Source organism: Plectrocnemia conspersa, unplaced genomic scaffold (assembly GCF_051122295.1).
Source record: "Plectrocnemia conspersa isolate PC_06_02 unplaced genomic scaffold, ASM5112229v1 ptg000011l, whole genome shotgun sequence".
Classification (NCBI taxonomy): Eukaryota; Metazoa; Arthropoda; class Insecta; order Trichoptera; family Polycentropodidae; genus Plectrocnemia; species Plectrocnemia conspersa.
This window is the reverse complement of record NW_028277175.1, coordinates 24722999-24738613: the sequence shown is the minus strand read 5'-3', so window position 1 is coordinate 24738613 and position 15615 is coordinate 24722999. Positions and strand designations below refer to the sequence as shown.

General features: G+C 29.3%; 1 protein-coding gene across 1 annotated transcript in view; it reads left to right on the top strand.

The window, feature by feature from the left end:
* LOC148230060 (uncharacterized) overlaps positions 1-5265 on the top strand; it is a 51176-nt gene extending 45911 nt beyond the window's left edge. Inside the window, exons 8-13 of the mRNA XM_088196974.1 lie at positions 1817-1918; positions 1988-2161; positions 2480-2761; positions 4068-4169; positions 4708-4869; positions 4933-5265. Of these exons, the coding sequence (XP_088053100.1) occupies positions 1817-1918; positions 1988-2161; positions 2480-2761; positions 4068-4169; positions 4708-4869; positions 4933-5265 (1155 nt within the window). The remainder of the gene's footprint in view (positions 1-1816; positions 1919-1987; positions 2162-2479; positions 2762-4067; positions 4170-4707; positions 4870-4932) is intronic.
* The last annotated feature ends 10350 nt before the right edge of the window (positions 5266-15615 follow it).

Here is a 15615-nt window from a genome sequence, read left to right as displayed (position 1 = left end):
GAGACAATTTACAGTTTCATTTTTAGAAGTTTAGAGCAGGGCCGCAGGAGAAATTTTTGTTTTAAATATATTAATATTAATGAAATTGTATCTAAAAATATTTTTACTACCGAATTTATCTATTTATTATCATGAAAGTGTTGCTTAAGATAATAATACATTATTACTAAGCTATAAGTTTAATTTTTAATTAAATTTTACGAAAATATAAGCACAATAATATAAGCAAAATAAATTTAATGAGATCCCTGTGCTTGTTTCGATGAACATAATTTTTTAAAATTTGCTTCAAAAGCTGTGAGATATACCCTTAAATCTACACCTGCCTCCAATTTGTTTTGATACTTATTTTTTAAAAAAACATATAAAGAAAAAGCTCTTTCTACTAATTCCGTACTAGTGAACGGTAATAAGAATTTGAGAGCTTTTTCAGAAAGTTCTTCATATTCTTTATCGACGTTTAACCAAAAATTAATTAGATTGTTTCGTTCAAATTTTATTTGTATAGTTTTGTCACAAGTCTATTAAATTTACTTTATCTTTTATTGATAACGATGAAGCTTTTCTAAATTTTCTGCATAAAAGGGGTTTAAAATCTAATTATTATCTTTGTTTTCGGGTTTTGGAAAATACTCCATGAAATACGATTTTAATCCTGTTAAATGAACTATTATATGTTTTTAAAATCTTAAGACAAGCTAACCTTATTTTCAACCAAAAAAGTATGTAGAGTTTTGAATACTTCTGGTTAATTGTTTTCGATACACTGTTTCCAAAAATTTAATTTCTTAATCATACTTTCAATTTTATCATTAACTTTAAAGATCGTCATCGAGCTTTTCTGAAAAATTACATTTAGGAAAAATACAATATTTTAAATGATATTTTTATGACTGATTTTTTTACTTTTTATTTCCGACATTACTGATTATTTTTCGCGTACCACCAACTATCCACTCGCGTACCACCGGTGGTAGGCGTACCACAGGTTAGGAACCGCTGATCTGCACTATTCTATCGACTGAGACAGTAGCTTTGCACGAGGATATATATTATTTTACATAAATAAAATAACATATTTTTTATATAATTAAATATTTTCGAACATTAAAAAAATTGCACATATACAATATACTAATTAGCATAGTAAGCCTTTACCGTCTAATTATAATTATTATTTATAACATAACAGCATGATTTAATAATTATAGCTATTAGAGTTTGTTATTTTACCAAAAAAAAAATAAACCAAATATAACTGACATAAAATATGTTGGCTTTTAATTAAAAAATCCAGTATCGAGCATAAAAATAATCTAATAGTTGTATAACGTTCATGATATAATAAACACCAGATTATTATATTTTATTAAAATAAAGCATAATAGCTGATGATACACGAAAGAGTAAAAGGGTTTCCCTCTATAATTTATGGTTATTTTTATATAACTTGTGTAAGTTTGCTTTGATATAAATAAATTAGAATTTCAATGTCATTGATATGCATTTTAATGAATTTTATTGATGTTTTCATTTTGATAATTCATTATGAGTGCTGACACTGAAAATTTTGTTTTTATCTACGTTGACTTTAAACAAAAATACGCATTAAAAGGTCGAATTGACAGAATCGAGTGCGTAGTGCAAAAATATAAATTAGATATATATTAATGGTATTAAAAAAAGTACTTGCGTTTATGAACAAATCGCACGTAACTGTAAGCAAAGTATAGGTTTTTTTTTTGATACTCAAACATAGAGTGTATGTAGGAAAGAAATTTTAAAGCTACATTTAGATCTCTATATAATGTTTTAGGCGTTGACCGAATCTGAAATTAGTCTAGATGGAAAAGACAGGGTTATGAAAATTCTTGAAGAACAGAAAAGGACTTTGAGGCTATGCATGTCCAAACCGCAAGTATGTAATTCTCGTAAATGTTAAATATGGTAGTTCTTCTTGTTTTTTTTATATACATTTTATTTTTAGATTCAAATGATTATTTATGAGACCCATAGTGCACTCTCCACAGAGAATGGCGATATGGTGAAAAGGGCTGTAGCGGAGGCTAACCGTGCGGCACGCGAGCTGCATACCATAAGACGTCAAAAAACCAAGGATGCTTTGCCAAAAGCTCCGAAATGTGCCATGATTGTTCAGCAGGTATGTAAATATGTTAAGCAAGTGAGAAACAATCATAGTTGTAAAGCACGAGTGACGTGACGACGTTTAAATCTATTCATAAATTATAATCAGGATTTTTTATACTTTGATTCTTGAAAATTTTTCATATTTTACACTATAAAATTTTAATAATTTACAAAAAAAATACATTATTCAATCTAGAATGTATTAATCTAACCTTAAATAATGTTAAACTGCTGTTGTATTGTATATTTTATTAGCAAATAACTTTATGCATTTTACATCTAAATATACATGGATTTTTTGTGTTAAATAAATCAATTATTTCATATATAGATTGATGCTGGTGCTGATTCCGGAAATGAGTTAGACGATGCAATCGTGCCAAATGGTCCCATAGATGAATCTGCGAGCAAGACTGAAGCTCCAGAAGACAGCAAGTCCATAGACATTCTTCTCAATGAAGAGTCCATAGAGGACGTATTGAGCATAGAGAGGTCTTCTGCCGATAAGATACTGGAAGATGACAAGATGATAGACAATACTTCCCTTCATCCACCTCCCACGGGTCATCCAGCTTCTCCTTTGGATACGGATTCTAAGCACTCAGAAATAGAAGTAATTATATATTAATACAAAAAAGTGGTTCCTAAAATTGATGCGTCATTCTGTGAGCTATATAATTCTCCATTACATGATTGTCTAATACCTGCATTACACTCTCTGGAAGTTGGCCAAGGTTGGCCAAGGACGGAGAATATAGTGGGTTACTTCGGTCGAGTTCGGTTCTGCGCGCTCTAAAATCTCTCGAAAGTTGTCCGAGGTTACCAATAACGGGAGGTAAAGTGGGGGTAATTCAGTCGACTTGGCTAGCTTCAAGCGCTTCCAAACATTGTCGGCAAACAGACCGAAGTCTGAACTATTCTTTCGCTCTCTCGCATGTTAAGTGACGACAGTAAGAGAGATAATGATATGATTTTTCGCAAACTGAGATAGAACGAGCAACTCGGTTCAATTTCAGTATGCGCGTAGGCGTCCTATGGTCAACACGCATGTCGAGCGCTGCATCGTAGTCACGTGGTCAAGTTATAGTACCACATGCTTATCGGGGACTTCAACAGACTCTTACTGATCTTTGAATATTTTAGGGCACCAAAAGGGATTTTTTATATTTTTGATAGTATATTCTCTTAACAGATATCGTTATTATATTTTTTTTCATACAAAATTAAATAATTAGTGGTACTTGATTTTTTTAAAAAAAAAATCGTTTCGAATATCCTTATGTATTTTCTTAGATCGGTTTATATAAATGTCACACCATAACGAATTCTTATTTAGAATCGATGGCGACAAATTCTAGGATAGTCACAGATGTGGTGCTCATATTCTGAAGTATCATTTTTATGCCTTATGTCATTTTGCAAAAGCCGACAAAGATTTAGCGTAAATTGAATATTTACGACCGAAATGTTTCATTGATATTGTTTTGGTGAGTGTCCACACAAACTTAATAAAATGACAATTTAAAAATTGCGATTGTTTAGTACATTTTTCGATGGCGCGCAAATATGCCAGCTATACGTGACAGAAGCCACCGCCCGGACGTCATTCACGGCCGCCGTCCGGACGGCATATGAAATTTGTGGCAGTGTGGTCGCTTACTCGAAGTCGTAGGTCTCGGCCGACTTGTTGTAACTTCGGTTCGGACAACTTCCAAAGAGTGTAGTGCAGGCATAATGATGTAAGCTACTACATTACGAATAATTATTTTTAAAAGTATCTATTTGTATTACTAGATAAGAACTAATTTACACTGGAATATTGATATTCTGATTTGTTTATTGCAAGTGTCAAAAAACTTTAGGAAATTTTTTCTATAAAATATCAATGTTTGTATGTTCAATTTATATTTGATTTGTAGGTGCCCGATTGTGATTTATTTGAAGAAGAATATCCATATATATTGAAGGGTATGCCTCAACATGAGAGAGATGGCTGTTTCTTGGCATTGGTGCAGAGAAAGGTATGAAAATATTAGATAGCAGGGTAATACGGTTTATAAGCAGGGCCGCCGAGAGAGAAAACAATGATTTCGGCTCTCATGACAAAAATAGCATTTTATATATTTTTAACATCGTAAAATAATTTATTGAATAAATAATAATTAATACGAGTCAACCCTTTCTATGCTATATATAATATAAAGATAAAAATTAGCCATTGTTGCGACATATCTAAAATCATATTTTATGCGAAATATTTTAATTATGCATTAAAAATTATTAAAAAATAACTAATATTATTTTAGTGATAATATGCTTTAAAATTTATAATTAATTTTTTTATTTATAAAAAAGCTTACTTATATAGCTTTATAATTAATTATAAAATAGTTTTCAATAAGATTTTTTCATTATTAAATAGTTATTGATTGTGTTATTTAAAAAAATAACAAATATTTAATGGGTAATCGCGGTTTATATTTTTCAACCACTGATTATTTTTCAATTTATTCTATATTTTTTTAGACATGTTTAAATAAATGTATATGTATATTTTAGGAATTAATCAGGATGAACGAGAAGTATATGATAAACGTAGCTGAAGCTAGAGGACTCTTCGGCGGAAATACACCTAGACCTAGGAGAGTCGCTCCGAGTCGCAAGAAAACTGAAGACGTACAGAAGAGTCAGCAATCCAAGAAAAAGTTGACCAAATCTGAGGTTTCTATTGGTTTCTATAAATCAATATCCATATCTTTGGATTTAACTATCTTCTTATTTTAGATGGAAAGAATTGCAGCTCCGACTCACGCGTGGTCAGCACGCGTCGGTGCATGCTCTATATGCACAGATAGTACAGTATGCGCTCCATGCAGCGCATGTACTAGGAGACATGCATTACTGATGTTTCCTAGAGCTCGCCTCTGGTGGCGTTTGGCTATTAGGCACGTCATGACTTCTGAGACTATGTCCTTATATTTACCTAGAGGAATTAGAGCACCTAGACCACCGTTGTCCCTACCGGTTGCCAAGCCCAGTTTTGACCATCCAATTGAAGCTCCTCACTATGGATGTATGGTGTATTCAAAGATCTTAGAGGCCATTGAGAACATATGACCTTTGATTGGTATATACTAAGATCGGTATATACTAGGAAAGAGAGCTGGCGATTTGGTGCTTATTTTGAAAATATATAGATACATATATAAGTCGGAATTTAGGTATTAGTTTCAAGCTGATTAAGAATTTTGCTATAGATTTAGTAAATTAGTAAAAATAGGTGGAAACTAAACTAAACTCTTTTGTTACCGAAATCAGATATTTTGTCATGTTAACATTGAAGATTGAATTGGATACAGTTTTAATGAGATTTAGAGATCCAACCTTATATTTTTATAATAAAATAGGTCGATATTAGGTAGATATAGTAATCTTAAAATATTTGGCAACTATTTTTTTTTTAAATTTTAGTTTAACAAATTTATAAGTTAAGTTAGCAGTGTTCCTGAATATAGATTATAGTTATTATAATATTAGAATTTAACACATTTCCGACATGAAAAATAAAAATATTTTCAGCATTGAACGCAAGCTAGTTGAATAAAATTCTAAATTTCGCACAAATAAATATCTATATACTAGTCTTTCATACTAGAAGTATTTATGAAACATACTTTTAGAATTTGTGCCAATATAATTTAAATTAATTTCTTAACTGTGTATTATAATATAATTTTTGTATTGAATAAATATATTTTTACCACTGAATTTATATTTTTTTGTAATAAAGGTGAGGTTATTTATTTTTTTATTATTCTAATTGAAAAAGAGCATTCTAAATTATTAAATTAAATTTGGTTGTAAACTTGGATAAAATTATTTACATGCTTGTAATAGAATTATTAAGAAAAATAAATAATATTTAGCACAAATTTCAATAAACTGGTTTTATTAAAACAAATACTGATAGAGACATCTATTGATAAATAATCAAAGCTTAATATTTTTTATAAAAAATATTTAAGAGCTTTCCAAAATTTCCGATAGATGGATCTCAAGTCTTCATTATACAATTTATTTTTATTAAAATACTATATTTTATCCCTTTATCCAAGATACATATAATAGTTTTTAATTATTTGAGGTCTTGACATCAAATATTCATCATAAAATTTTTTTTCACGATAGTGCAAAAGTTCGATTTTTAAAGCTAATTAAAAATATAATTAAGCTTTTGGTATAACTCTCAAAGTTTTCCTTTTTAATTAAAATAAATATATTTGAATTTTGCTGTATTCCCCAAACGGACATTTATAAGGAAGGATTATCTGACAATGAACCTAAGGAATCGAAAAATTAATACTACCGTACTTAAACTAATGAATTCCTATCTTATAATTATATCTTTTAAACTTATTTCACATTACACCAATACTTGCTTGGGAAAAAATACATTATTTTATTAATACAACAAATGTTTTTTTTAAATTAATAGATTGTTTACATATATAAAAAATTACAAAATAAATTTATGTGGATTGTAAATAAATCAGAACAAGCAATTTTATTATTTAATTTTAAAAAGTAAGATTAAAATAGTAAGACTACAAAGTTCAGGAAGTTAAATAATATATAATAAATTAAGTATGCTTATTTTATAATTACTCAGTTTTTAGGCATAAATTACTATTAAGTCGCAGCAGTTTTAAATTTTGTTCGTCGAAGCTCAAGTTTTTGTGACAGTAATATAAATAATATGTCAGTAAAATATATATTACACTTTAAAAATATAGAGGAATAAGTGTTGTAGTGATGTGACAATATAGATTTTTCATAAACAAATATACTTCTTACTATAGAAATATATAATATTTTAATGTAACATTTTTTATATAAAAAAAAGTTAAATATGAAGGTAATATGAATTTATTATATTTACAAAAAATATGCTATTTTTCTAATTTTATTACCATATTTTTTATTACTTAATTTACTACATATTTCAAAGTATTTGTTTTATTTACTAAGCATTTAGTAATATTAATATTAGGTTTAATTTTTTTTTAAATAAACTAAATAATTAGTAGTTGATATTTTTTTTTTCATTATATATTTTTAACAAAAATTCATATAATATATTTTTATTTATTTTTATATAATAGTTATACAAGTTTTCAATTCATAAATTTTATATTGGATAAAAAGGTAGGAAGTATAATACGTTTTTTAGGTAGCAAGATGTATATACTACATAATAAGCATAATAAGATCATTACATTGCTATTATATAGCATATAATAAGTGTATACAACTTTACGTTCTTTAATAAATTAGTAGTTAAATCTAGAGCAATTTCCCCTATGAAAAAAATATTAAAAAAATATTTAAAAATAAAATAAATAAACTACCCCTGATCCTTATCTTAAAATAACTTTATTAGCTTATCAGTTAGTCGATTATTTCAAAACAAGAGTTCACCCTTAATATTATTAACGTCAAATTAAAAAAAATCCAAGAAAGGTATTTGGTCAAAATGTTAAACGTCTAATTGATTTTTTGTTGGTTGTATGTGTGTCTTGGTGCTTTTATTTCGCATGCGAAACTTTTAATACAACGTCGGCAAGTTTGCGAGTTCGATAAAAGCGAATACTTGTATCCGAAAGCTTAGCTTGTGTCACATTTAAGAAGTTTCCGCGGGATAACTGACAGGAAAGCACAGATAAAGTTCAAATCGATCGAACTTCAGCCGAAACCTCAGCGCCAAGGACAAAGGATCCGCGAAACAAGTCCACCGAAAACCTTTCGCTTAAGTAGTAAGCATTTTGGGAGGCGCTGAACCGAAAAAGTGTAATAATGTAATAAAAAAAGTTTCCTCTCAAACAAAAAAAAATACTTTTATTGTGAATTGTTGTAATATGATATAAATTTATAATGAAGTAATAATTAAAACCTATGAGCAGTAATTTAATAACCGAATTCTGAATTTTGATTACTATTTTATTAATTGCTATTTAATTATATTTAACTGCATACAATACTGCGAATCTAACATTTTTAATAATCTTTCATTATATAGTGTAAAAATGATTTATTTTAACTTTTTGGTAAAAAAGTTAATTATTATCTTAACAGACATCGACGAAAAAATTCTGTGACTAAATGATTAAATTGTAATTTTCCAGTGAAGTGAGAACTTTTTTGAATTGCAGTAATCTCGATACAGAATATCTATTACTATTTATTTAATTAATGAAATAGAAACGTTCTTGATCTGACTCATGCCATGGATTTATTAATAACCTTCACTCTCAATCTCAACCATTAATAATGTTCTCAAAATCACAGAATGAATAATAAAATCTATATAAATTACATTGGAGGTGTGATGGGGCGCATTCTTCAGCCCGTCGGCCAATGATCGATCCGGAGGCGCTCCGCCCCCAGCGCCCCCCGTAAATAATAGATATTAGCGTCGTAAAGTGTGTTCCGCAAATTCGGCGGCTGTGTTCGATGTTGGCCAAAATTTATCGCGCAAGCCTTTTGTTTTCCTATGCCGGATCCCTTTTTTTTGGTAGTGTGTGTGTGTGTTGTACTCTTTTTTTTAGCCCAAGCGAAAGCGGCTGTAAATAAAATTTCGGACCATTGAATGCCGAAACCGTTAAAAGTACACGGACGTAAAAAAATACACGTGCGAGGGGCGTTCGATAGGTCTGAAAAAATATTTTCAATAATATTATTGTTCATGTATGTTTTTTATTAATTCCCATGCGGTCGGAAAATGTTTTAAAAATATTATTATTAAAAATAAAAATAATAATAACAAGATATGATAATTAATCATGCATTGCTAGCCTTTTTAGGAGTATCGCCGTACATGTACGGTGCTTGAACTTTCATTATTTTGAGGTACCATAAATACTTATATAACTGAAGAAATAATTAATAAAAAACATTATAAATATATATTATTTAAAAAAAATTAAATTAATGTAAATGATTTATATAATAAATTAAACCAATAAATTAAAGAGTACGAAAAATATGAACATAAAAAACTTTATAAGAAAATATTTAATGCCTCTGTATTTATATTAAAAAATCCATAAACATATTAAATAAATTAACGAAATTTAATAATATAAAAGTATTAAAATAAATGATTAAAACATACTAATACAAAAAATCAGTACAATAAATCAAAGCAACAAAATGTTAAGGATCGCTGATTATTTTCAATTTAGTATATAAAAATAACAACAGAAATATTTACGGAAAAATACATAAGATAAACTCACTCCTAGGTGTATACTAACAAATAAAAAATGTGTATTAATTAACTCACTACTCAAAGGGTTAACAATTACAATTTTTCAATCATAAACTATTATATTATTTTAGGAAAAGCACTTTTCTCACAAATATCAGTTAATTGTTATGAAAATGATTTTCATTGATGACCTTCAAGTAGAGCTTCTAAGCCGGGTAAGAACCGGAACCGGGGCCTAGTTTAACGGGTACCCGGTTCTTTTCATTTCAATATAATGTTTATAAAAAAAAAAAATAAACATATGTTGTCACGCGATTTTAAAGAAGCAAAATTCTCCGCCTTTTGTTTCTATTTAGAAAAACCAATTAAGAGATTAGTTAAGCCCTTTCAGCAAGCGATATTCAGTGCTTCTAAGAAGTCCATTAAAATCACAGCTGCATACAGAGTAGGTAGTGATAAGCGGGGTATCGAAAAGGTAAAATGAATTTTAATTAAAATTCAAGATAATTCAAGATAAAATTCAAAATACAAAATATACTCTGCACAAAAATTACCCGGAACCAAACCAGGTACCCGGTTTCTTTTATTAAAAAAATACCCGAGAACCGGGTAATGAATTTGCGCGATGGTGAAGCAAACAAGCAGATCTAATAAAAAATATTTATTTATTTGAATTAATTTTTTATCGTGATCTAAGAGATTACCCCAATGCGGCATGATGGTAAAATACACAATACATTGTATTATTAAATAAAAAAATAATATACAAAAATAATGAACATGGTAAAAATAATACATGATAAAAAAGAGAAAAAAAAATATTAAAATCAAATGATACGAACCGGACTAGCTTTTCGTAGCTGACATTACATAAATCAATGTGCAATGTATTAAGGAGTCGGATGGCAACAACCATAGGCGAGTTGGCTAGTGCAGATGTCTTGGCTCTAAAGGGCATCAGAAGAGGAGGCGATCGTAATTCTCGAATACGTTTCGGAACCCAAAATTGGAATTTCCCCAGAGTAATTTAATTGTAAGTACTTGGGGACATATCATCAAACAAATCCTATCTCAACGCTATTAAAATAAAGGTGCTGTGATACAAGAACGGATAGGGGTATCTCAAGAAAATTTTCTGACTTTTTTCGATTGAGAGATAGTATTTGGTTATTAAGGGATTTTAAATGAGAATGCTGCGAACTAATGTTTCATATACGACACAAATAACTGACAGATAGTGAAAGTGAAATGAATTCCTCGGCTGGCCACACACGGGCGGATCTGTCCGCTGGATTTGTCCGAAATGGATGTCCGACGGACAAATCCGTCAGTGTGTGGTGTTAAAACTCTCGGACAGATCCGTCTGTTGTCTATCCGTTGTCCATGCTCAGATGTCCGACGGGCAGATCGGTACGGAATATTTACATACGGGCAGATCGGTATGGAATATTTACATACACACCCTGCCTTATACGATATATGATTTTGTTTTAGATATACATAGAAATGATTCGAAACATTGTGAGATACTGTAACGCACGAACGTTTTCTTGGGCAAAACTCCGAAGTTTGAAAACTCAGTAAATCATTTGCTACGAAGATAAACATAAAAATATCAAATTCCTCTAGTTACTATTGTATATAAAATATATGTTTTACTCTTTATATTTTATAAAAAAAATTTTGTCTGCTATCTATATTTAATATTACTATTTATTGAACAACCCTGAAACGTATAATCTTTTTACTGTCGGATCCTCTTTGATTCGATTCACAAAAGTGCTATAGTATTTTACCCTTTTCCATATACAATACATATATATGTATATTATTTTAAATATTGAACAACGAATAAACATATCACTGTTTTTATTCTACATTGACCCAACGCGTTATAAAGCCATACATTAATTAACAGGCAAATATTAAAATGGAGACAAAAACGGATATTATTTATCGACAGGAGTAATATAAAGTAAAAGCAATATTCGTCGCTCATTGTTTACTATATCCAGTAATAACAATAATAATTTACAATATAATAAAACTGTCAATGTAATGGAAGTCAAAATATGAGTGTCGTTTATGTTTAAGCTTTTCGGAAAGATTGATGTAAAACGTTACTCGAAGCTATTGAATCAAATCGCACAATGGCAACACCGAGTTTAATGACAGTAATGACAACGCCAACAAACACAATGGCAACATTGACAGCTGCGGAAGTGGAGGGGCGGGTTCGCACGGTCTATTCTTGTCCGTGACCCGGAAATCAGTGTCGAAACGTCGAGTGATAAAATGGATTGGTAATTTTGCGAAATATTGCTATATAAATAAATATAAAATACGCAATTTCATTCTTATTTTATGTTAGATATTTCTTGGTAGAAATATTGGGAAAATATCACAAATACAGTAAGATATTTGCCATAAAATACCTCGATTTATATGCAAAATTAGATGTTGATTTTAAATATGTTATATAACATAAACGACCCCGCCATTTGTTATGATAGGGATGACTGGCGAAGTAAAAGCAAAATCATGAATATCACAATCGTCAATCACATCTGTTTTTAAGAAAAAATATGTTGCTTGAACAAACAGATTTACAATTTTCTACGCACTCCTTTCTCATAAGGTTCTTTCGGATAATCGTAGCTGGAAAAAATAATCTGTAATACATTTCATTGGAATAAATTGGCAAATGGTACTCTGGCTTCTGGTATAAAAATTTAGGAGGCCCCCAGAAGCGTTTGATCAAATACGGTATTTTGTCAAAGACGAAGTTGTCCTAGATTTATTGTTCCAAAAAAGATGTATATATTATATACAATTACTTATCTATTTTAAGGATTTAAAACAGTGTCATGCAATTGCAATATTTATTATTTAATTTATTAAAACCTCTCAGGGAATACATAAAACACATTTGAAACCACTGCCCAATCGATTCGCTAATAATTAATATACGTAGTTTTCGTCCATTATTAAATCATACAGTCGATTAAAAACATTCATAAAACCATTTTAGCAACGTTTGCTTGATTGATGACGACAAAATTTGTCACTCGTAGTGGCTGTTGCTAATTATCTGGTTAACTGTGATAAATCTGACGGCAAAAGGCAAACACAGCGGATTGCCTATATTACCGATAAGCGTTGTATATTAAATATAATACTACAACTCAAGCTATACTAGCCAATTAGCCAATAAGCGAGTGACCACTGACCGCACCCCTAAATCACACTATGACACCTGACCTTTACCTTTGTTTGACACCAAGCCACCACAGAATATTTTCCATCTCGATTTCAAAATTTATACTATTTAAATTGCTTTGTATTTTATGCTTTCTATTATATTCAGATTTATTACAGCATATTTTGTATAGATACATCGAATAAAAGTGCGTCATTTTAAAGCATATGCTTCTTCAATAAATTTGAACAAAACTGTTTGCAAAAGCCTCTATAACTGGGTACTTACTGTTACTGTTTTTACCTATCAATTTAATTATATAAAATATTCACTATTTCGAAAAATGCACTTGTTATAAATAATTTATCATAGGGTGCTTTGGGAAAATCTGGATTTAGCAATGGCACCGAAAGTCAAAAAAGATTAAAAGCCATTGAGAAATAAAAACTCAAACATTAAATTGCCTATTGATGTTACTCACAATGTGCACAACCTTTCACTGATAGATTGAAATCAATTTATTTTCTATCATTTTTTCGGCTACAACAATCAAACATGATTCAATTGATTTATTATTGATTATGCTTTCTTTATTAATTTAAAAATGAGCTAAACGTAAATTGCATTTAATAACAAATTAGTTTTTTCCCTTTAACTTTTCTGGTCGTTACTTTTATGCGAGTTTTGAGTACGAACATTAGTAATTTGTATGAATCATCAAGTTTTCATTAGCGAGTCACCCCTTATCTCGCCTTTCCTAAAATCAGTATATTTTTTTGCGTGGCACACAACAATATGTTTTAAATTTTTTAACTAAAACTAATTTAATAATGCTTGAAAGCAATTTTATTATGAATTAAAAGCAATGTATTCAATAAATTGTAATATCACATATAAGTTATAGTTCTTATAATATTATGCAAATAATTAAAAAAATACTAACTCCTATTTTTTAATATATTTTAACAACAGATTTTTAATTTCACAATATAAACTATTTAATTTATAATTATAGAACAATATTTATGACTTGTATTTATAGAGAAAAAGTTAGTAAAATTTGTTATTTGCATTTTTATTTGTGATTCTGTGACGTTAAGCCATCATTAGATGCGATTATTTCAATTGTAGTATTCTTAAAAATGATATATTTTATAATGATCAACTTGCATTGAATTTTTATTAAATAAATAACTAAGCATTAAAATACAATTAGGTTTATGTGTTCACAATTAGGGAAATTTATTAAGAAGAAATCAATTGGAATTAAATATTTACTAATAAGTATTTAATATTGCTTAACATAAATATATTTAAATTTAACTAGATTTTTATGTCTTTAGAAATATAGGTATTTGCTATTCATACTCAATTTTATAATTTATGCATGTATTTAGAATTCTGCTCCAGGATTCCTTGAATGCTGTTTATTTACAAAATCCTTGAGATTCGAGATTTTATGTCAAATTTAAATTAATAATGAAAAATACGACGATGGCTAATATTTATATTCTAAGAAATATTTTAAAAGTTCTCACTCCAGTTAAAATTGCTATTAAAGCACTAAGTTGTAGAGATGCTACGATGTTGTCTACCGAAGTTATTATTAAGTTTTTAATTAAAAAGTTAAATAATATAAAATCTTTATTATAAATAGAAATATTTAAAGAGTTCAATATACAAATTAAAATACGCGAAGATAAAAGCTTTAATGTAAAATTTGATTCTTAACTTCACGAGCTCTAAATAAAATTTATTAATTTTATTAAGCTGAAAATCTAATTCAGAGAGTGATTTATTAAAATTCGATTAAGATGTAAATAAAATAAAATTTTGAGGTGAATATTAACTTCGCCAAAAAATATTGAGAAATTATAGGTTAAAGAAATATAATATACAAATCAGATTTAGACTATGAGATACATTGCTTGAAGCAAAACTACTACTATATTTTTTTTCTCATGATGATAAGAATTATAATAAAAATATAAAATAATATAAATTACTGTTGCACGATTCATAAGCTGTACTCATATGAACAATTACCAATACCATTTACATTTTTTCTACACAAACAGAAACACACTCTCACATACACGCAATCGTAAATTTTGTTAGGCGGCACCGTTTTAGTTAATAACGCACCGTATTTATAAGCGCTTTTGTGAAAAGCAAATTCGATAAACATCAAAGGAGCGATCGACGGACTGGTGGCGGGTGGATAGGGACAGGGTGGCTTGGTCGATTTTGCCACCCCTTCCCGCAAAATAAACCGGGGCCAAGTTGAAACCATGCGTGCGTTATCATCCGGCGAAGACTCTCCTTTCGCACGCCCGACTTCCCCTTTTGAAAGTGATATATAAAATGATTGAGTTTTCAGGGCAAACATTCAAGGCGCTCGCAAATTTCGGGCCCGCGGCTTTGAGCGGTGTATTTTCGCGAGTACTTCTCAATGCTATTTTGCGAGGTCAAATATTGCAGCCGAGTTTTTGTTTATAAGATCTCCAATAATTTGTATGAAGTCGAAAAAAGTTGGATAAGTAGGTACTACATGAGCTTATAAAGGCAATATAATAACAGCTTCTTAAAGTTTACCAAGCATAAAAAGGACGTGGCAGGATTTATTGATCGAAATTTAATGGAAACATTAAGAGAAGAATCAAATTTATTTATTTATTTTAGATTAAATTATGACCATCATGGCCTAACAGGCTACCCCAATGTGCCACGATGGTTGCAAACAAATTTTAAATTTACAAAACAAAAAAAACGTATATATACATAAATAGAACAATAATTAAAAATAATAAACATAACAAAAAAATATAAAATATCAAAATTAAATGATACAAACTGGATCAGCTTCTAGCATTAAACAGATCAATATGTATTGCCAGCGTATTAAGGAGCCGGATGGCCACAGCTATAAGCGAGTCGGCAAGTGCGGACATCAAAAGAGGACGCGATCATGATTCTCGAAAATGTTCCGGAACCCAAAACT